Source organism: Amblyraja radiata, chromosome 10 (genome assembly GCF_010909765.2).
Source record: "Amblyraja radiata isolate CabotCenter1 chromosome 10, sAmbRad1.1.pri, whole genome shotgun sequence".
NCBI lineage: Eukaryota > Metazoa > Chordata > Chondrichthyes > Rajiformes > Rajidae > Amblyraja > Amblyraja radiata.
Window position 1 is genome coordinate 23,844,570 of NC_045965.1, and position 21,449 is coordinate 23,866,018.

The 21,449-nt window shown below is 46.9% G+C and overlaps 1 protein-coding gene across 1 annotated transcript in view; it reads left to right on the forward strand.

Moving 5' to 3' along the window:
- The first annotated feature begins 9,667 nt into the window (after positions 1–9,667).
- The window catches only part of LOC116977688 (pre-B-cell leukemia transcription factor 1-like), a 143,803-nt gene continuing 132,021 nt past the window's right edge, over positions 9,668–21,449 (forward strand). Inside the window, exons 1-2 of the mRNA XM_033028362.1 lie at positions 9,668–10,319; positions 10,683–10,756. Of these exons, the coding sequence (XP_032884253.1) occupies positions 10,144–10,319; positions 10,683–10,756 (250 nt within the window). The 5' untranslated portion in view covers positions 9,668–10,143. The remainder of the gene's footprint in view (positions 10,320–10,682; positions 10,757–21,449) is intronic.

Here is a 21,449-nt window from a genome sequence, read left to right on the forward strand (position 1 = left end):
TGAAATTAAAATTAAATTAATAGCGTAAAAAAAAGAAAAGGACAAGAGATTGTTGGCTGGCTGCCGTGTGCACGATGCGTTAACCTGAACAAACAAACAAATAAACGAACGCAGGCTTATCCCCTGGGCAGAGGATTCTAAAACTAGAGTACCCTTCCCCCCCATCTCCCTCCCCCTCCCCCTCCCCTTGACCGGGTCCCCATTGTCTTCCCCTCACTTCTTCAACACAATGCTGCAGCTCATCGTGGCCTTGACACTTCACTTGCTCTTGCAATTAGATGAGCATGATTGATTACACTTTGTTAACATGCACTCGTGGCACCAGGGATGCCAATTGCCTCCAGCATCTCGCGGGCCAAGGCTGCCCCTGTTCTCTTTGTTGGTCTTCCATGCAGTGGCACCATAGTGAGGCATACAGACAGGGAGAGGCCCAACTTGATGGGTGGATGAGAGTGAAGGAAGGCTGTGGGTAGATGTATGGAGTGTGGAGTGTGCGTTGCTTGTAGGTAAACCACTAGCCTTTGGAAATGTCAAAGATTAAAGGGCATAGCTTTGAGGTCAAAGTTTAAAGGAGATGCGTAGGGTAAGATTTTTACACAGATAGTGAGTGGTGTGTGGCTGGATCGCGCTGCCCAGGGTGATGGTAGGAACAGATAGGATAGTGGGGGGGGGGGGGGTTATTGATCACGTGCAGGCAGAGGAGATTAGTTTAACGGCATCATGTTCGGCATACGCATTGTTCTGATGGGCCTGTTCCTACAGTATTGTTCATTATTTGGTGTTCCCAAGGGCACCAAACCCTCGCCAAAGGTGTGCAGGGAAGTGGGTGAAATGATCATAAAAACAAAGAACTGCTGATGCTAGTTTATACCAAAGGTAGACACAAAGTGCTGGAGTATCTCAGTGGGTCAGACAGCATCTCTGGAAATCAAGATGGGTGACGTTTTGGGTCGGGACCCTTCTTCAGTCTTTTTTTTGCCCCGGAGATCAGGTCTTGATCTTGATTTTCTTGAAACACTGAATACAGAGAATTCTCTCGTTTCTGTGTACTTACACTTGTTATATACTACTATTATGCACCAATACTGTATCTGAGATGCTTATTTGTATCTCAGTGCTTATGTATAGTGATACTTGTACTGAACTGTATGCAAAAATGAATTTTGCTGCACCTCAGTATGTGGCAAATGAAGTATCATTGAACCATTGAGAAAATAAAATCCGAGACGTTGCATGCTGATTGCTCTCCACATATATTGCCCAACCCGCGGAGTTCCTCCAGCTGCTCCTTTTTTGCTGCTCGTACCAACGTACTTAATGACAAGTACATGTAAACAGTGGAAAAACTCCAAGAAAATCATGACAACACTGATGCACTTCAAGTTTTAAGAAGCCCCTGCAAATGCTGGGACATGTTTTGATAGTAAACACCCGGAAAAGCTGGACATCTTTCTGTAAATGCTGTCATATTCTATGGAAATCCCAGAGCACTGGAAGATTTCCTTATCCAAAGCCAACATATCTGTCAGGAATTCCTGTAGCTAATGGCCCGTTTCAGTAAATCTCCAGTGAATGCTGACACCTAGCTAGCAAAACCCTGAAATATTCTTCATTTGATGACGTGGCACTTTTCCGGAGAATATGCTGCAGTGCCAGCCGGACATCTGCTCCGAAAATCAACAGTCAACAAACCTCCTGCAGGGTAAAAGCAATAAAATAAACTGCAGATGCTGAAACCCTGAAATAAATAATATTGGAAACACTCAGTAGGTCAGGGTACATCTGTGGAGGAAGAGCCAGGATAAATGCTTCAGGTTGACGAGCTTTCATCAGAACATAATATTACTGACACATAGCTGTTGAACCCCATGTTTATATTCTCACCCGCCCCAACTACAGATACAGGGCCGGATTTAGATGAAGAGAGGCCCTAAGCTGTTCCACTTGTGAGGCCCCTCCCAATCCCCCACCCCCACAACTAGAGGAAGATGGTCCACCAGATTGACACCGATTTGCAGCCGAGCATGGCCAATGAGATAAGGGGCTGGAAAGCTGCGTTTTTTTTAATGTATTTATTGCCAGTGCTAGTGTCGAGTTATTGGCTTAAAACACTATTGTTCTGAAATGGAGGGGAAGGAAAATTACTGAAGGGTTGTTTAGAGACTGCAGTGCGTTGTGACAGCATATGTAAGAAAGGCCTATGACAGTGTCAAAAATATTATACACCTTGCTCTCAATTTTTTTTCTCTGTTGTCAGTCGGGCAACCTTGGCAGCTTTTTAGGTTGCCAAATGACAGTTTAGGTGGTCATTTAAGACGGCTTGCATGACGCGTGTGATAATGTGCTCGGACAAAGTGCGCAGTTACCAGTCGGAATTATGCTCAATGAAGCATTCACATATTATTTCTGCTTCAAATAAAGTCACAAACTAAACATTCACCAATCAAGACATGATATATACCACAATGACATGCATCAAAACTATGATACAGTATCTCAACTCTTTTTACACATTGCAATGAATGCAATTTCTATAATTTCTTTCCACTTCCAAACAAAAATGTGGTTGGATTATTCAGCTTATGATCAACCTCGGTGCTTCGCACAACACCTTCACTCAGTTCACAATAACCAACCTGATCTCCCCGGTGGCTCAACACTTCAACTCCTCTTCCCATTCCGAATCCGACCTTTCTGTCCTGTGCCTCCTCTTTGCTTGGGTAGTTTACACCCCAACAGTATGCACATTGGCTTCTCTAATTTCAGGTAGTCCTTGCTTTCTCCCTCTTTCCCCTCCCATTCCCAGCTCTCCCACAGCCTACTGTCTCCGCCTATTCCTTTCTTTTTCCCCCCAACATCAATCTGAAGAAGGGTCTTGACCCGAAACGTCGACTATTCCTTTGCTCCATAGATGCTGCCTTTCCCACTGATTTTCTCCAGCTTTTTTGTCTACCAATGGGATCCCACCACTGGCCACATCTTCCCGTCTCCTCGCCTGTTGGCTTTCCACAGAGATCGCTCCCTCCATAACTCCCTGGTCAATTGGTCCCTTCCCACCCAAACCACCCCCTCTCTTGGCACTTTCCCTTGCAACTGTAGGAAATGCTACACTTGTCGCTTTACCTCCCCCCTTGACTCCATTCAAGGACCCATGAAGTCTTTCCAGGTGCGGCTGAGGTTCACCTGCACCTCCTCCAACCTCATCTATTGCATCCGCTGCTCTAGATGTCAGCTGCTCTACATCGGTGAGACCAAGCGTAGGCTTGGCGATTGCTTCGTCCAACACCTCCGCTTGGTCCGCAATAAACAACCTGATCTCCCGGTGGCTCAGCACTTCAACTCCCTCTCCCATTCCGAATCCGACCTTTCTGTCCTGGGCCTCTTTCATGGCCAGAGTGAGGCCCACCGTAAATTGGAGGAGCAGCACCTCATATTTCGCTTGGGCAGTTTTCACCCCAGCGGTATGAACATTGACTTCTTCAATTTCACGTAGTCTCTGCTTTCTCCTCCCCTTCGCAGCTCTCCCTCAGCCCACTGTCTCCGCCTCTTCCTTTCTTCTTCCCACCCCCCCCCCCCTCCCCACCCTCACATCAGTCTGAAGAAGGGTCTCGACCTGAAACGTCGCCTATTTCCTTCGCTCCATAGAGTTTCTCCACAACCCACTGAGTTTCTCCAGCATTTTTGTCTACCCATTCACACAAGTTCTGTTATCCCACTTTCCTCACCCACTCCCTACACATTAGGGGCAATTTTACAGAGACAAGTTAACCTACAAAGCCAATGCATCTTTGGGATGTGGGAGGAAACCTACACACTTGCAGGGAGAATGTGCAAATTCAACACAGACAGTGCCTGAGGACAGGATTGAACACAGATCTCTGGCGTGTGAGGCAGCAAGTCTACCAGCTGTGCCACTATATTTTGTTTTCCAACACACAAAAAATTATACGTTGATAACTTTGGTTACTAAAAAAATGAAAATATCCATTTTCAGTTTTAAATCTCCAAGTGACGCCTATGTTCCCCTTTACAGCTACTGCATGTTTTAATTAAGTTCAAGACAATGGGGCAGTACATTGGCCATGAAGTTGCTGCCTAAAAGTGCCAGAGACCCGGAATTGATCCTGAATATGGGTGCTGTCTGTATGGAGTTTGCTTCTTTTCCCTTTGATCGCATGGGTTTTCGCCAGGTGCTCTTGTTTCCTTTCACATTCCAAAGGTGTGCAGGAACCTATTTCAGACCCAACCCAAAACTTAATATTTTCCTTTTGTCCAGAGATTCTGTCTGGCCTGTTGAGTTACTGCAGCTTTTTGTGTCTATCTTCAGTTTAAACCAGCATCTGCAGTTCCTTCCTACACTGACACGATACTATACGATAGAACTTTATTAATCCCAGGAGGGAAATTGTGTGTGTGTGTATATATTATACACACACACACACACACACACACACACACACACACACACACACACACACACACACACACACACACAAATGGAATGTCCCAATCCAAAACGTCACCTATCCATGTTCTCTAGAGATGCTGCCTGACCCCTTGCGTTACTCTAGCACTGTGTGTCTTCAACATACAGCTTGGTTAGTTCCTCCCAATACCAATATATGCTCTGGAAATTTTTTGTTTGGTTGAATCGAGTCCGCACCGACCAGTGATCCCCGCATATTAACACTATCCTATACACACTCGGGACAATTTTTTCATTTACCAAGCCAATTAACCTACATACCTGTATGTCTTTGGAGTGTGGGAGGAAACCTAAGATCTCAGAGAAAACTCATGCAGGTCACGGAGAGAACGTACAAATTCCGTATAGACAGCACCCGTAGTCGGGATTGAACCCGGGTCTCCGGCGCTGCATTCGCTGTAAGGCAGCAACTCTACCGTTGACAAATGAGGACAGAGAAGGAGAAAGGAAAAAAAGTTAAAAGAATCTCTCCAACTGGAAGGTATAGTTTAGAGTGGCTGAAATCTGAAATAAAACAGAAACTCAGCAGGTCAGGCAGTGTTTAGTTTAGTTTAGGGATATAGCATGGAAATAGGCCCTTCAGTCCACTGAGTCCTCGCCGACCAGCGATCCCTGCACACGAACACTATCCACCGTGCACTATGGGCAATTTACAATTTTACCAAGCCAATTAGCCTACAAACCTGTACTTCTTTGGAGTGCGGAAGGAAATCGAAGAAAACCCACACAGGTCACGGGGAGAACGTACAAACTCCATACAGACAGCACCCATAGTCAGGATCGAGCCTGGGTCTCTGGAATGTAAGGCAGCAACTCTACCTCAGTGTCGGTGAAGACAAAATAATGTTTCAGGCTGAGGACCTGCCATCTGACTGTCCACTTCTGATACTGGAATAACCGATTGTCTGAAACTGTTGCATAGTTTTGTGTTCTAAGGTGCCAAGTGGGAAGACAATGTGTTGTTCCTCAAGCTTCAATGACCTTGATTGGAACAGTGTAGGAGGCTGACCACAGAGAGGTTGGAGCAGGAGTGGGACAGAGAATTAAAATGACAGGCAACTGGAAGGTCGGATTAGCCTTTGCCCAAGCAGACACGTTGCAGGCACGCAACGTTGAAACTCTGAATACTAGTAACTCAGCGGGCCAGGCAGCTTCTCTCTGGTGATATACAGAGACCTAGCAGTGGCTGCACCCATCACACTGAACCCAACTTTACCCAGTTTCACTACACCTCTCTTCACATTGTCCTGAACTCCAGAGTCGGCCAGTTTGCTGCTCATATCATTGCTATCATTTACAACTGAGCTGATGTTTCTCCAGCAGTGGTTGATATTTGTCTCATTGTGCAGCAAAGAATCTGATGTTGTACAGGTGTTTGGGATGAACCTCGACAAGTACATCTGTATCTCTTCCCAGACCTAAGCTATCTGCTGGTGCATCCCAGAACTAATGATCCTCTCCAGTGGCTGTGAGCCTCTCCACAATGTGCCGCTGTGTATCACTGATCCTCTCTCTGCCTTCATGGAAGTGAATGTGACCACCTCACATAGCTAGCTCCACAGAAGTTGCATGGAATCAGGATCTGAATGTTAAAGCTGCAGGTTTTTGGTTTGTGAACATTTATATCAGGAAAAATGTCAACTGAAATGTCAGCAGTCTGAAAAATTGCTTGGTTGTCCAAGCTTTTAAACAGGTTGCCTGACTACCCCAGTGCCTGCTTAGAATTTGTAACTACCCTTTCAAATATTTACCCTGGACACAATCTCAGGGAGTGCCTCTCTATCACTGACATATATATTCATGGACATTTCTCCAAATATTGACACACTTCTGAAAATTCCCAAACAATAACCAGACACCTTCCGTTATTCAGTGCTCCACATAACCACCGATAAAAACTGACATGTTCCCAGGACACCCCCTGAATATACATGAATTTAATCTTTGCAAACACTCGCAAACAATGCACATAAAACTGATTTCAAAGCCAAAAATAGTCTAACCCAGCCATCTTTGATTTTCAATGGTAGACAAAAAATGCTGGAAAAAACGCAGTGGGTGTGGCAGCATCTGTGGAGAGACGGAATAGGCGACGTTTCGGGTCGAGACCCTTCTTCAGACTGATGTCTGGGGGGGCCGGGGTTCGGGAAAAAGAAAGGAAGAGGCGGGGATAGTAGGCTTTGTGGGGGTGCTGGGAAGGGGGAGGGGAAGGAGGGAGAAAGCAAGGGCTATCTAAAATTAGAGAAGTCAATGTTCATACCGCTGGGTCAATGTTCACTACCATCAATGTCCTGTGTGTCACCATTGACCAGAACCAGAACCAGACCAGTTGAATAAATACCATGGTTATTGAAATGAGTCCGACAGGGGCGGCATGGTGGCTCAGTGGTAGAGTTGCCACCTTAGTGTCAGAGACCCGGGTTCTATCCTGACTACAGGTGCTGCCTGTACGGAGTTTCTAAGTTCTCCCTGTGACTGTGTGGGTTTTCTCCTGGTGCTCTGGTTTCCTCCCACACTCTAAAGATGTGCAGGATTGTAGGTTAATTGGCTTTGGTTAAAATTGTAAATTGCCCCTAGTGTGTAGGATAGTGCAAGTCTATGGGGATCGCTGGTCGCGTGGACTCAGTGGGTCGAGGGGCCTGTTTCCACACTGTACCTAAATCTCCATATCCAGCTCCATTCACTATTGATAAGCACAACCCCAATCAGGACAAAGCAACCTACTTGATTGGCACGCCATCCATCATGCTAAATGCCCAGTCTTCCTACTCTGGCTCAATGATTTAGAGGTATCTGGACAAGCTCACATATCACCAACATTTAGAAGGCTACAGGACAGGTGCTCGTAAATGGGATAAATATAGATGGGTGGAGGAAGAAACTGCAGTTGCAGGTTTACACCGATGATAGACACAAAATGCTGGAGTAACACAGCAGGTTATGCAGCATCTCTGGAGAAAAGGAATATCTTGGGCAGCTTACAACCCAGCGGTATGAATATTGATTTCTCTATTTTCAAGTAACCCTTGCATTCCCTCTCTCTCCGTTCCTCCCCCACCCTAGTCGTCCTGCTAGTTTTACTGACCGTATCCCCTTGTTATCACCTCCTCCACAGCCATCAATGGACCATTATGGGCTCTTTGGCCATCGTGTCGGCTCTGATTTGTTCTGTATCTTTTCATACCTCTAGTTTCCCTGTCCCGACTCTCAGTCTGAAGAAGGGTCTCGACCCTAAATGTCACCTATTCTTTTTCTCCAGAGATGCTGCCTAATCCGCTGAGTTACTCCAGCATTTTGTGTCTGTCTTAAGTACAGATGGGTATTTGTTGGGCTGAAGGGCCTGCTGGGGCTGTTTCTGTGCTATGTGATCTTGGCTGAGGCATCTATATAATGCACCATGGAACTTCTCAAACCACAGCCTTACCCATCAAGAAGGCCAAGTGCAGGAGAGTACCATCACCAGCAGGTTCCCTTACAATTTCACATCATCCTGACTTGGAAATATGGTGCTGGTCCTGGCTTTAAATGGCCCAAAAACCACAAAAGCCTCTACTTCCTTAGAAGGTTTAGAAAGTTTGGCATGTCCTCAACAACTCTCACCAACTTCTACAGATGCACCGTGGCAAGCATTTTATCAGGAAGATTTGGGAACAGCTCCATCCAAGACTGCAAAATATTACAGAGAATTGTGGACATAGCCCAGGTCATCGTGCAATCCAACCTCCCTTCCATTGACTCCATGTACATTTCACTGTCTCAGCAAGGCCACCAGTACCACTTGCCTGATGGGAGACTGGAGAAGAGGGAGTGGCCAGAGTGCGACTCGCCCTTGATTATGCTGGTGGCCTTGGAGTAAATGGAAGGGAGGTTGGTTTGAGTCTTACAGTATGGAAAGGGGCCCTTCGGCCCACACCAACATGTCCCATCTACACTAGTTCCACCTGCCTGCCTTTGGCCCATATCCCTCTAAACTGGTCCTATCCATGCACCTGTCTAAATGCTTCTTAAACGTTGTGATAGGTCCTCTGGATCTTGATTCCACTACTCTGGACAAGAGACTCTGTACATCTATCCAAAATGCTGGAGTAACTCAGCGGGACAGGCAGCATCTGGAGAGAAGGAATGGGTGACGTTTCGGATTGAGACCCTTTTTCAGACCAAAGAGCTTTGGCGTAAATCAGCTAGTGCAGTTCCTTCCTACGCTGTACATCTACTCGATCTATTCCTCTCATGATCCCCCCTGCCTCAATAAGGATGTGGGAGAATGCAAAGCTGTTGTGCCAAGTCTCTATTTGGGAAATGGTTTGAGAGGAGGCTGTGTGACGTCATCGGCCATGTTGCTCTTCCCTCTGACGTCATGGCGCGCCGAGGGGGCGGGGCCTGTTGTCGGACCGTCAATCACGGGGAGGGGGCGGGGCCTGGGCTGCTGTCACTCAGCAAAGGGCACCCAGAAAAAACAAAGCCAAGCCCAGCTGGAGCATGGACCCAGCTCTCCCAGTCACACCAGTAACATGGTGCATGCCCCAGTAACATGGTGCATGCCCCAGTAACATGGTGCATGCCCCAGCAACATGGTGCATGCCCCAGCAACATGGTGCATGCCCCAGCAACATGGTGCATGCCCCAGCAACATGGTGCATGCCCCAGCTACCACCTACTGGTCCAACTGCTCAAACCCATCTCTCCCCCACCTCTCTGTCTCTCACCCCCCTCTCTCTCTTCCCCTCTCTCTCTCTTCCCCTCTCTCTCTCTTCCCCTCACTCTCTTCCCCCCTCTCTCTTCCCCCCTCTCTCTCCCCCTCTCTCTCCCCCTCTCTCGCGCTTCCCCCCTCTCTCTCTCTCCCCTCTCCTTCTCTTCCCCCCGCCTTCTCTTCCCCCCCTCTCTCTCTCTCTTCCTTCTCTCTCCCCCCCTTCTCTCTCTTCCCCCCTTCTCTCTCTTCCCCCCTCTCCCCCCCCTCTTTCTTCCCCCTCTTTCTCTTTCCCCCTCAGTCTCTTCCCCCTCTCCCTCCCCCCTCCTTCTCTCCCCCCCTCCTCTCCCCCTCCCCTCCCCCTCCTCTCTCCCCCTCCTCTCTCCCCCCCTCTTCTCCTTACCCCCTCCTCTCCTTACCCCCCTCCTCTCCCTCCCCCCTATCTCCCTCCCCCCCCCTCTCTATCTCTTCCCCCTCTCTCTCCCACCCCCCCCCCCCCCTCTCTTTTCTTTCTTTCTTTCTTTCTTTCTTTCTTTCCTCTCTGCTGCCGTGTCCAGTCTGGATCAGAATCGTGGCACCTTCAGCTGCAACAAAAAAAAAAACAACAACAAAAAGACCTTTAATTACACAGGAATCAATAGCAACTGCAAATAACCAGAAAGCATCTTCCCTGAGCGTGGAGAATAAGAGAGCGCGGCAGAGAGAGAGCGAGAGAAGGGAGGCTGGGAGTGTGGGCACAGGGGCTGGGGAATTCGGACCCCCACTCACTGCTGGCTGGCTGGCTGGCGCTTCCTGCAGAGGTTAAGGAGGGAGGAAGGGCGGGCGGGAGGGGGGTGGTGGTGGGGCGGGGGAAGAGGAGAGACTTCGCATTTTCTCCGCCCTGGCTCTAGCCGGCTCGGTGGTCTCGGTTGTGTCCGAGGGAGGCTCTTTTCTCGGCGGCCAGAGAGAACGGCAGCGCACAAGGTTGGCGATGGAAGATCAGTCCCGGCTGCGGCATCCCCACGCCGGGGTCAGTATCCCGGGGCTGCCCCAGCACCTGCAGCAAGACAGCGGGGGCGAGGCCGAGGGCAGGAAGCAGGACATTGGAGACATCTTACAGCAAATAATGACCATCACAGATCAGAGCCTGGACGAAGCACAGGCGCGGTGAGTGTGTGTGTGAGAGAGAGAGAGAGAGAGAAATATGTGTGAGAGAGGGTGTGAGTGAGAGTGAGTTAGGGAGGGAGGGAGTGTGTGAGAGTGAATGTGTGTGACACACACACACACACAGAGTGTGAGAATGTGTGCGAGGGAATGTGTGTGTGTGAGAGAGAGTATGTGTGTTTGAGAGTGAATATTAGTGTGTGTGTCTGAGAGTGAGGGAGTGAATGAGAGTATGTATGAGAGTGATTGCAAGAAATCTGTGTGTGAGAGAGGGTGGTACAATAACTGCCCCACTACCTCCAAACAACTCTATTAGTTTGAAGGGGGAGCAGACTGAAATCTGATCATCGATGATTTGTGTTGCAGGAAACATGCTTTGAACTGCCACAGGATGAAGCCTGCACTCTTCAACGTGCTTTGTGAGATTAAGGAGAAAACAGGTCAGGAAACTACTTACTTTTGGCCTGCCTGCTGGCTGCTGTCGGTTTATTGGTGCATGTTGAGATTGTGGAGGGAGCTGTGGGTGAAGAGGTCACCCGATGGTCTGTGTGTGCCGTGTTGTCCCGGTCTGATCCGGTGGGACCCGTCGGCTGGAGTGTTGGACATTGGCATTGGTGGGGATTGAGGAGTCTCCAGCCACTTTTAGCTGCCTTGTTGCCCTCTGTTTTGTTTGTAAACACAACTTTAGAGAAACACTTCACCGTTTATAAACTTTTAAGGACTGAAACCAAAAGTTGGAAAAATTTCTCTAGTTGGAATCTTGGCTTGGTGACTGGTGCTTGGTGTGGGTTGAAGTTTTGTTTATCGGTCGGTGCTCTGGCGCTTGCTAGTTCCTTATGTCCTTCTCCGGCATGCAATGGGTTAAATGGAAAAGTGCGAGCGAGCTCCCATTGATATCATTGTTCGGCAATAATGGAGGACTTGCTGCCTTTCAAACGATGGGCTTACTCTGGGCTTTCATATTGTATTGTGGGGTTGTTATGTTCAAGAGAAATAATCGTTCATCCAAAGAGCAGAGACTTCGAAGAAAAGAGCAAAGATGTTGCCAGAGAGTGTTGATGAAGGAAGTTTCCCTTTGAAATGTTTCATGGAAAAGTGATGGGAAAATATCCTTATCATACGGACTATGTTTATTGCATATATACATATGTACATTACATTGCCATATTATCACATGTATAAGTGATGTCTGATTGTATATCTGAAGGGCATATTTATGATGCAATATGAAATGTTATGTGGTGAGAGAATGCTGTCAATAGAATCCGAAATCTAAGCAACGCTGAAATGTTGAGTCATGTGTGTTGTGCTTCATTCCGTCTGGTTGCTCAGACACCGTGGATGGCTGTCTTGATGTGGAGTAGGTGAATCTAAACGTAGGGATCACTGTTTAAAAATAATAAGTGTTGCCCGTTTGAGACAGATTTGAGGTAATTTAATTCCTCTCAGAAGGTAGTCCTTGGAAGTGCCTTCCACAAAGGTGGAAGAGTATGAGGGTAGAGGTAGATAAATGTGTGCTAAGTATATGGGGTGAAAAGTTACCAGATGGGAATACAGCATTCAGGTTCTGATCTGATCAGTCATGACCTTATGAAATGGTGGAGTAGGTTTGTGGGATGTGCAGCCTGCTCCTGATCGTAATTTGTCTGCATAATTTTTGTAAAATACTTCTGCCTAACTATATCTCTCTATCACTGGCAGTCACTCTGTCTCTCTAAGCAACCAATTATCTACCAACTTGGATTTGGCCCCCACAGTCTCTTCGACTGCCTCCACTTATACAGGGTGGAGATCTCTTTAAGAATAGCGCATCGGGGATCAAAGAAGGAAATGTGGGCCACACACTGCTTTGTTTATAAGGCTCCAGCAGTTCCTTTGCCAGCTTGCTTTATCAAAAGCTCTTGTTTGCTTTTTACACATTAATTCACATTTATCACACGGGATGCTGGGGTCCTTTGTGCATTTATTTGGCCGATCACATTACAGCTGTTCAAGCAGTGTGATCCAGACAACATGCGGCACATCTGCAGCATCTGTGGAGAGAGAGAGAGAGAGAGAGAGAAACAATGTTAAGGTTTCAGGTGAAAACCTTTCATGAGTAGATAGATTAAAAACTGCTGGAGTAACTCAACAAGACAGGCAGCATCTCTGTAGAAAAAGGATGGGTGACGTTTTGGGTCAGGACCCTCCTTCACACTAAAAGAGGTCTGAAGAAGGGTCCCAACCCGAAACGTCACGCGTCCTTTTTCTCCAGAGTTACTGCCAGACCTGCTGAGTTACTCTAGAACTTTGTGTCTATCTTTGGGACAAAGCAGCATCTGCAATTCTTTGTTTCTACCTTTCATTAGTAAATGGGAAAAGTTGGAAATCAAACATTTTAAGCTGCAGAGAAGAGGGGAGAGAACAAAGGGAAGTGACTTCTGTTAACTTCTTCCTGTGTAATGATTGGTCTTGGTGAGTGATTCCAATGTGATCGTACATGCACTCTGGGTGGTTTGCTTTTCTTCCTGGTCATTATCACTATTATTTGGTGGACTGGAACAGGCCATCAATTGTGGCATGTTTAATAGTGTTGCTGCATTGGATAGCTCGGACTGTCTCATAATACATAGAGGATCATACAATTAAAATCACTGCCTGAGGATTGAGATGCAGCTTCTTTGAAGAAAAAAGTAGGAAAGCAAATGCATCCTCAGGGATGGAGTTGGATAAGGCAGCATAAGGCATCTGGGACCCTCTTGTGTGCTATTTACCCCACTCCTTTGATGGGAGAGCACACAAACAAAAGCGTCTCACTGTACTTCGGTCTAGGTGACAATAATAAATCTAAGCCTAATGCAGCCAGACTTTTACTTTAGAGACACAACGCAGAAACAGACCCTTTGGCCCACCGAGTCCGTGCCGACCAGACCGTGCAGTCTTGGGAAGAATGTACAAACTCCGTATAGACAGCACCCATAGTGAGGATTGAACCTGGGTCTTTGGCGCTGTCAGGCAGCAACGTTACAACTGCACCACTGTGCCGCGACTACACTTGATGGACAGAATGGCCTATTTGCCACGTCTCCCACGTCTGATTGTCCTTGCTCCCTGCTCCCCTGCCACGAAACTGAGAGCGAGCTACAGTGATGGACGGAAGGCCACAGCCACGGCCACCTTCCCATGGTTGACCAGTTGACGGGTGGGCAGGATGGGACAGTTCGGAGGCTGGCCTTTGCAATCCTCCAGCCAAACATGTGGCGTCAGAGCTGAAGGCGAGTCATAGAGTCACGCAGCATGTAAACAGGCCCTTCGGCCCAGCTAGCCAATGCCAACCAAGGTGCCCCATTTAGATGAGTCCTTCCTGCTCGCGTTTGGTCCATATCACTCTAAACCTTTCCTATTGATGTACCTGTCCAAATGTCTTTTAAATGTTGTTGTCAGTTGCTGCCTTCATTACCTTCCCATCCCCACACTGACCTTTCTGCCCTGGGCCACCTCAACTGTCAGAGTGAGGCCACACACCAATTGGAGGAACAGCATCTCATGCTTCGCTGGGGCAGATTACAACCCAGTGGTGTGAATATTGATTTCCCTAATCTCTAGTAGCCCTTGCGTTCTCTCTCTCTCTCCCTCTCTCCCTCTCCCCCACCCTAGTAGTCCTGCACGTTTCACTGTTCGAATTCCCTCGTTATCATCTCTTCCACAGCGAACAATGGACCACTGTGGGCTCCTGTCCATGGGCGCTGGCTCTGATTTGTTCTGAATCTTTTTCACATCTCTAGATTCCCTCTCCCCCTGTCTCTCGGTCTGGAGAAGGGTCTCGACCCGAAATGTCACCTATTCCTTTTCTCCAGGGATGCTGCCTGACCCGCTGAGTTGCTCCAGTGTTTTGTGTCTATCTTTGGCGTAAACCAGCATCTGCAGTTCCTTTCTACACCTGCATCCTCTGGCAGCTCGTTCCATGCACCCACCGCCCTCTGTGTGAAAGAGGAGGGTGTGAGCTGGCTGAAAGGGAGAGTCGAGGTGGTGGGGAACCAAGCCACTTTGCTGGATTGGCTAGGACTGGCTGTTCATACAGTGAAGAAGCGCCCAAACCCAAAGGCTTGTGAGACTACAGCACTTCCTAGCTTCCAGGTCATTTGAACATTACATGCATTTTACTGCTGCTCTGCTTCAACCATTTAATTTTTAATGCGCTTCTCTTAAAATTAAATGAACTTTGACCTTCTCCATATAGATCTTTCTTGCTTTGATGCTTGATAGCGTTCCGTTGCCATTAATCTCAACTCCAGTCTAAAAGCAAAACCCGGGACATTAAACCCTCACTATCTGTTCAAGTGGACGTTAAGGAGAAGACTGAGACAGATGTTCCAGAGTCTCAGTCAACACTCGCTCACCCTGTACCTATAAAAGTGACATATCCAGCCACCCCTCTCAATCTCTTTTTGTCCTGGGCCTCCTCCACTGTCAGAGTGAGGCCACACACAAATTGGAACAATAGCACCTTATATTTTGCTTGGGCAGCTCGCAACCCAGTAATATCACTATTGATTTCTCTCATTTCAAGTAATCTTTGCATTCCCTCCTCTCCCTCCCTCCCTCCCTCCCCCACCTTAGTCATCTTGCTAGTTTCACTGTTTGTATTCCTTCGTTATCACCCACAGTCAACAATGGACCATTGTGGGCTCTTTGGCCATCAGTACCGGCTCTGATTTATTCTGTACCTTTTCATGCCTCTAGTTTGCCTCACCCCTGACTCTCAGTCTGAAGAAGGGTATCGACCCGAAACGCCACCTATTCCTTTTCTCCAGAGATGTTCCCTGACCCGCTCAGTTACTCCAGCACTTTGTGTCTATTTTTGGTGTAAACCAGCATCTGCAGTTCCTTTCTACACTCGATTGTTGCTTAATGGGTGCTTGCTTTGCACAAGCAAATGGGTGCCACGTCTCCTGCATCTGTTGCTTTTTGTCCAATACTTAATGCATTTGACAGCAATCTGTGCAAGTGTCGGTTTGATTGTTTTTGTTAGAGCACATTCTATATTTCTTCCAACATCCTGATGTGTAAACTGCTGTTAGTGTTCTCCTAAGAGCCCAAGAACAAAAATGAAAGAGCTTGAAATAATAGAACATTTCCCATGACCTCGGGACATCCCAGAGCATTTTACAATCAATGAAGAGGTTTTTGAAGTGCGTTACAGTTGCATTGTAGGGAACCCATCATCGTCTAACTTATGACTTGCTCATCAGGCACTCCCTCGGACAGCAAAGGGATAACAATGATCATCTATAGCAGCAAGGTGTGTGGGTGGAGGAATATGTGTTGACCAGTTAATCGCGGAGAGCTCCCTGATGCCATGTATAAAACCACGAATAAAACCGTACTGTATTGTAACCTACAAACCTGTACGTCTTTGGTGCATGCTCCAGAGCACCCGGAGAAAACAAACGAGGTCACAGAGAGACCGTACAAACACCGTACAGACAGCACCCGTGGTCAGGATTGAACCTGGGTCTCTGGCGCCATAGGACAGCAGCTCTACTGCTGCGCCACAGTGCTGCCCACTAAATAACAGCATTGTGGTTTAACTTCTCATCTGAAAGATGCCTCATGAGCCAAAGTATTCCATTAGGATGGCACAGGTGAGTTGGTCTGGATCGCTTGTTCAAGTCTCTGAATGTGATATTGTTTAGTTTATTGTCACGTGTACCGAGGTAGGTACAGTGAACAGTTTGTTGTTGTTGCGTGCTATCCAGTCAGCGGAAAGACTATACATGATTACAATCGAGCCATCCACTGTGTACAAAATGTGAATAACATTTAATGCAAGATAAAGTCCAGTAGAGTCTGATTAAAGATAGTTTGAGGGTCTCCAATGAGGCAGATGAAGAGAAGGAGTGCAGGGCTTACTTGTAAAGTCAACATTATTTATACAGCTTGGTTGTAAACGGGCCAAGCAAAATATGAGGTGCTTTTCCTACAAAGGATGCCTCTGGTACAATCCGCTCCAACTCGCAGAGCGACTAGTTGAGTGGAGTTTGGATGATTTGCAGGGAATAGGTAGGTTGGTGTTGGGGTGGCATTGGTGGCTATTGCTGGGTGAGTGATTCACTCACTGCCTGTTGTTGCCTGGATGCCCAGTGACCGAGAAACTACATTGTCGTTTCTTCGCAAGAGGTTGAGAGTTGTGGATCCGCAACACCTTGCCACACCACCCTATCTTTCTCCTAATCCTGTGATTAGACACGACACACAGATAAATTAGAAACTAACACAGCTTCAGAACCTGGCAACATCGCTCCGTCCCACTTCTCATCCTCTCACTCTCTCTGCAAGGCCAGCTTCTTTGCACCTTCCTCCTTCATTTATCGTGTCTGCTTGTTGTGCTGGTCAGTGTGAAGACGGGTCCTGACCTCAACATTGCCTATTCATACCTCTGCAGATGCTGCCTGACCCGCTGAGTTACACCGCCACTTCATGTTTGCTCAGGATTGCAGCTTCTGTAGTGCTTTGTATCGGGACGACAGATGGCACAATGGGCTAAGTGTTCGGCTGGCAATCGGAAGGTAGCTGGTTCGAATCCCGCTTGGAGTGCATACTGTCGTTGTGTCCTTGGGCAAGACACTTCACCCACCTTTGCCTGTGTGTGTGGATGTAATTATGTGAAGCACTTTGGGGTCAATGCAAGTTGACTAAAAATGTGCTATATAAATAAAGAAATTTAATTTAATTCTTTATTTATTCAATTTTTCACCTTCTATCCTTGTTTCACTATTTATGCCCCTCATTTATTCATTTTTCTCTTCTTCCCATTCGGTCTTCGTCACCCTTGACTCTCTTTCTCTGACCCACTCTTTTTCTCTTTGCCTGTACACGAGTCTTCCTCTCTTCCTCCAGTCCTCAACCTTGCCACCCCTCCTCTTTCCAATAATTCTGCTCCACCCACTATGCCTCAACTTTACATAGAACTTGAAGTTAAATCTTCACATCCGACAGCTTTCTATTTCGGCATTAATCAGAACAAAGTTGACTTGTGTTGAGCCTGTGACTGTATGTTTTCTACGTACAAGGCTCAGTCGTACTTTGTAGCCCTTCTCCTCATTTTTAAAAACCTCCTTCCGCCATCGCTCTGCATATTTTGCATTCACTTGAACAAATTTCATTGCAGAAGGGAACAGGCGCACGGAAACAGCTGGGTGGGATTAATTGGACCCGATGTCCTTAAGGAACAATTCTGTTTGCTCAGTTCTTTGACAAATGACACCTCGTACGCACTGAGTTTTTTAATGAGACGGTGATGCTTGGAAGGTATCAGATAGAGGGGGATAGCAAACAAGAGCTCAGCATTTGCATGGGATGCAATTGTGATTAGAAGTGATGGTTGGTTGTGTCAAGACCTTTGCTGCAATCCTGTCCTCCACGCCTCTGTGAGAACTCCTGAGCGACAGAATGAAGTAGTTAAACGTGTTCCTCAGCACCGCGCGCTGTAGTTGTTGGAGCAACTGGGACACCGGTTAATATATTTGTATGCTGCACCGTTATTTACTGTGTCTGCTGGAGAGAATGGTGTATGAGCAGTGTATCAACTACTAGTGTCGGTAAAGGCTGGGCACAGGAAGGGACAGTATGAACTGTCTCATAAGGTCATAAGGAATAGGAGTAGAATTAGGCCATCAAGTCTACTTTGCCATTCAATCATGGCTGATCTATCTCTCCCTCCTAATCCCATTCTCCTGCCTTCTCCCCATAACCTCAAACACCCATACTAATCAAGAAGCTATCTATCTCTGTCTTAATAATATCCACTGATGGCCTCCACAGCCTTCTGTGGCAAATAATTCCATAGATTCACCACCCTCTGACTAAAGGGGGTCTCATGAATCCACATACCACAGTGGAATCACAGAGGTCTTGAGCTGTTGCTCGATGGTCTGGACTTAATGTTCGTTAGCTACTATTGACATGTGGGCTGTACCTTGGCAGCAGCCTACGCTCAGGCCTGAAGTTTAGATGGGGTTGCTGTGGCGTCAATAATGCCACAAGTCTGATGTCAAGGAAGTCCCAGCTGCTAGGTTTCCTTCGGCTGAGCATGGAACAGTACAGCACAGGAACTGGCCCTTCAGCCCACAATGTGTGTGCTGAACATGACACCAAGTTAAACTGGTCTCATCTGGCTGTACATGATACATATCCCACTATTCCCAGCACTTCCGTATGCCCATCCAGAAGACTCGTAAACTCTACAGTGGTATCTGCCTCCGCCACCACCCCTGGCAGTACGTTCCAGACTCCCCCACCACTCTGTATAAAAATAATACATATATCTCCATTTAAACCCCCCCCCCCCCCTCATCATACAGCTATGCCCTCTAGTGATTCCACCCTGGGGAAAAGATTCTGACTGTCTACCCTATCGATGCTTCTCGTAGTTTTATACACTTCTATCAAGTCTCCCCTCAACCTCTGACATTCCAGAGAAAACGATCCAAATCTATCCAACCTCTCCCTGTAGCTGACACCCTCAAATCCAGACAGCATTCAGGTAAACCCACTCTGTACCCTCTCCAAAGCCTCCACATCATTCCTGTAGTGGGATGACCAGAACTGTGTTGAATAATACAATCAGACCACACATACAGGTAACTACTGCAGACAGAGTGCAGAATATATTGCTACAGCATTATAGTGTTGCAGCCACAGAGAAAGTGCAGCTAAAAAAAGTGCAAGATCCGCAACGAGGATGGTTGGGAGATCAGGACTGTTCAGTGGAGTGGAGAGGAAGGTGTTTCTGAATCTGATGGTATGCGTTTTGGAGCTTTGGTTTCTACGGCCCAAGAGGAGAGGAGAGGAAATGACTGGAGCTGTTCCAGGACCTCAATCTCAGATGTTTGGAGCCAGTAATGACGCGGATTCAGCCCTATAACAGGTTCGACGGCAGCAGATATGTGAAATCCAGGGGGGATTAACCCGTTCGACAAGCGAGCTGATCCACCCGTGGGATGGCCGGCACCCAGCGCAGGTTACTGGAGAGCTGGAGCTCGGTGTGAGTCTCTGCCACTCGATGGTGAGGTGCTGGGGGCACTCCAGTGACCAGCTGACTGGAGCAGAGACCTACTGTAGTCCAGCCAGCCCCGTTAGGTCTAAAACCTGTGCAACTTGCGAAGGAAAGAATATCGTGCTCCTCGCCCTGTGACCTGGCATTTCTGATTGTGCTGTGACTTCCTTTGTCAGGAAGGAGTTACTTTACAGTAAGTGATCCAGTAATTCTGATCTACACTTTTAAGGCATGCATTATGTTACAGTAATCATACATTAATAATGTAGCGTATCAGACTGTACCATAAAAGCTGACCCATATTACTAACATACAGTGTATTATTGATGTATTCAGTTGCAATGTCTGACCTGGATACTGAGGATGGTTCATGTTTTCATATCTGATCTAAAGTTATTAATGTAGAGTAGATTAGAGGTGTGTTATCCCACAATTACTTACAGAGAGTTCCTGATATAAAGTACTTTCGTGACTATTACATTGCAATGACTTACTCCATGTTACTGATACACACTTTATTGAAGACACACTTGTATTATTTTGCTGATGCAATATTACTATATTATTTTATAATGTTATTACCAATAAACAGTGTGTCTGGGAAAATGTTAACAATAAGCGAGCCAGTATTGCTGTTACTGTGTGTTAAATATGGGTTTTGTTAAAGTGACTTACTCAATGTTAATGATATCCAGTATAATAGAGCAAACACAAAGTGCTGGAGTAATTCAGCAGCTCGGGCAACATCTCTGCAGGTAATGGATAAGCAACGTTTCAGGTCAGGACCTTTCTTTAGACTGATTCTATTAGAGGGAGAAAGCTGGAAAAGCGGTGTGTTTAGGACAACACCTGGCAAGATAGGTGGATACAGGAACGGTGATCGCAAGTTGGCGTGGAGGGCCTGTTTCCACGCTGTATCTCAAAACTAAACTAAAGGCGAGAGGGTTTTGATTATCAGATGGGTATAGTGAGTAACAAAGACAAGAGATGAACAGCAGACAAAGGGGCAGACATTGCTGGAGCAACTCAGCTGGTCAGGTAGCATCTCTGGAGAACATGGATAGGTGACATTTTGGATCGGAATCATGTCATCAATCCATTTTCTTCATAGAAGCTGCTTCTCCTGCTGAGACTCCCGCACTGTGCCTCCTTTTGTCCATTAACCAGCATCTGCAGTTATTTCATACCATTTGTAAGATGCCCAAAGCAAAATATGAGCTGCTGTTCCTCTAGTTTGCAGGTGGCTTCACTCTGTCAATGGTGGAGGACAAGAGCGGAAAGGTTGGTATTGGAATGGTGAAGTGGGAGTTAAAATGGTTAACTATCGGGAGATCCAGCAGGCCTTGGCAGACAGAGTACAAGTGTTTTCCCCACTACTGCAATCATGCTGAGGAATGGTCCTGACCTGAAACATTATCTATCCATTCCCTGACCTGCAGGAGTTACTCTAGCACTTTGTATTTTTCTCAAGATTCCAGCATCTGCAGTTTCTTGTTTTCTCAACTATAATAGAGACAGTCTTATTATGTTGCAATGATTTATTCCTTATTATTGGGAATTGTTTGAGATCAGGATTGGGTGGTGTCAAAAGCTAGGCCTTTAAATTTGAATGATTGAAAGCAGAGTGGCAGGGAATACAAGATGGCGGCCAGGATCTGTTGGTGAAGGAACCATCCACCCGCCAGCACTGCGCTGTTGTCTAGATCTTGCACTGTGCAGGTGAGGGGCTGAGGTCGAGGGTGTTTAAGAGCAGTCCCAGAAAGGCCCTCTACAAAGGGTGAACTGTGGGAGGTGGGGTGCATTATACCATGCGACTGGTATAATGTACGCATGTGGGGAATGATCTGTGATTGTTGGCCTATTGGCTTTGATAGGAGGTTTGTCTGGGCTGTTTCTCAGGCCATTGGTGACACCAGAGATGTCTGCGTTTCAGCCTCGCTTACATTGCAGGATGACCATCAATAAAATGCGCATTTACCCTAGGAATGCTGATTGATGTGATTGATGGAATAAATGGTGCCCTGTTTTGTTCATTCCTAGATCAAATGCCTGGGATTTCTCAAAACATTTTGCCGTGTTAGATGAGTTATGAAAAT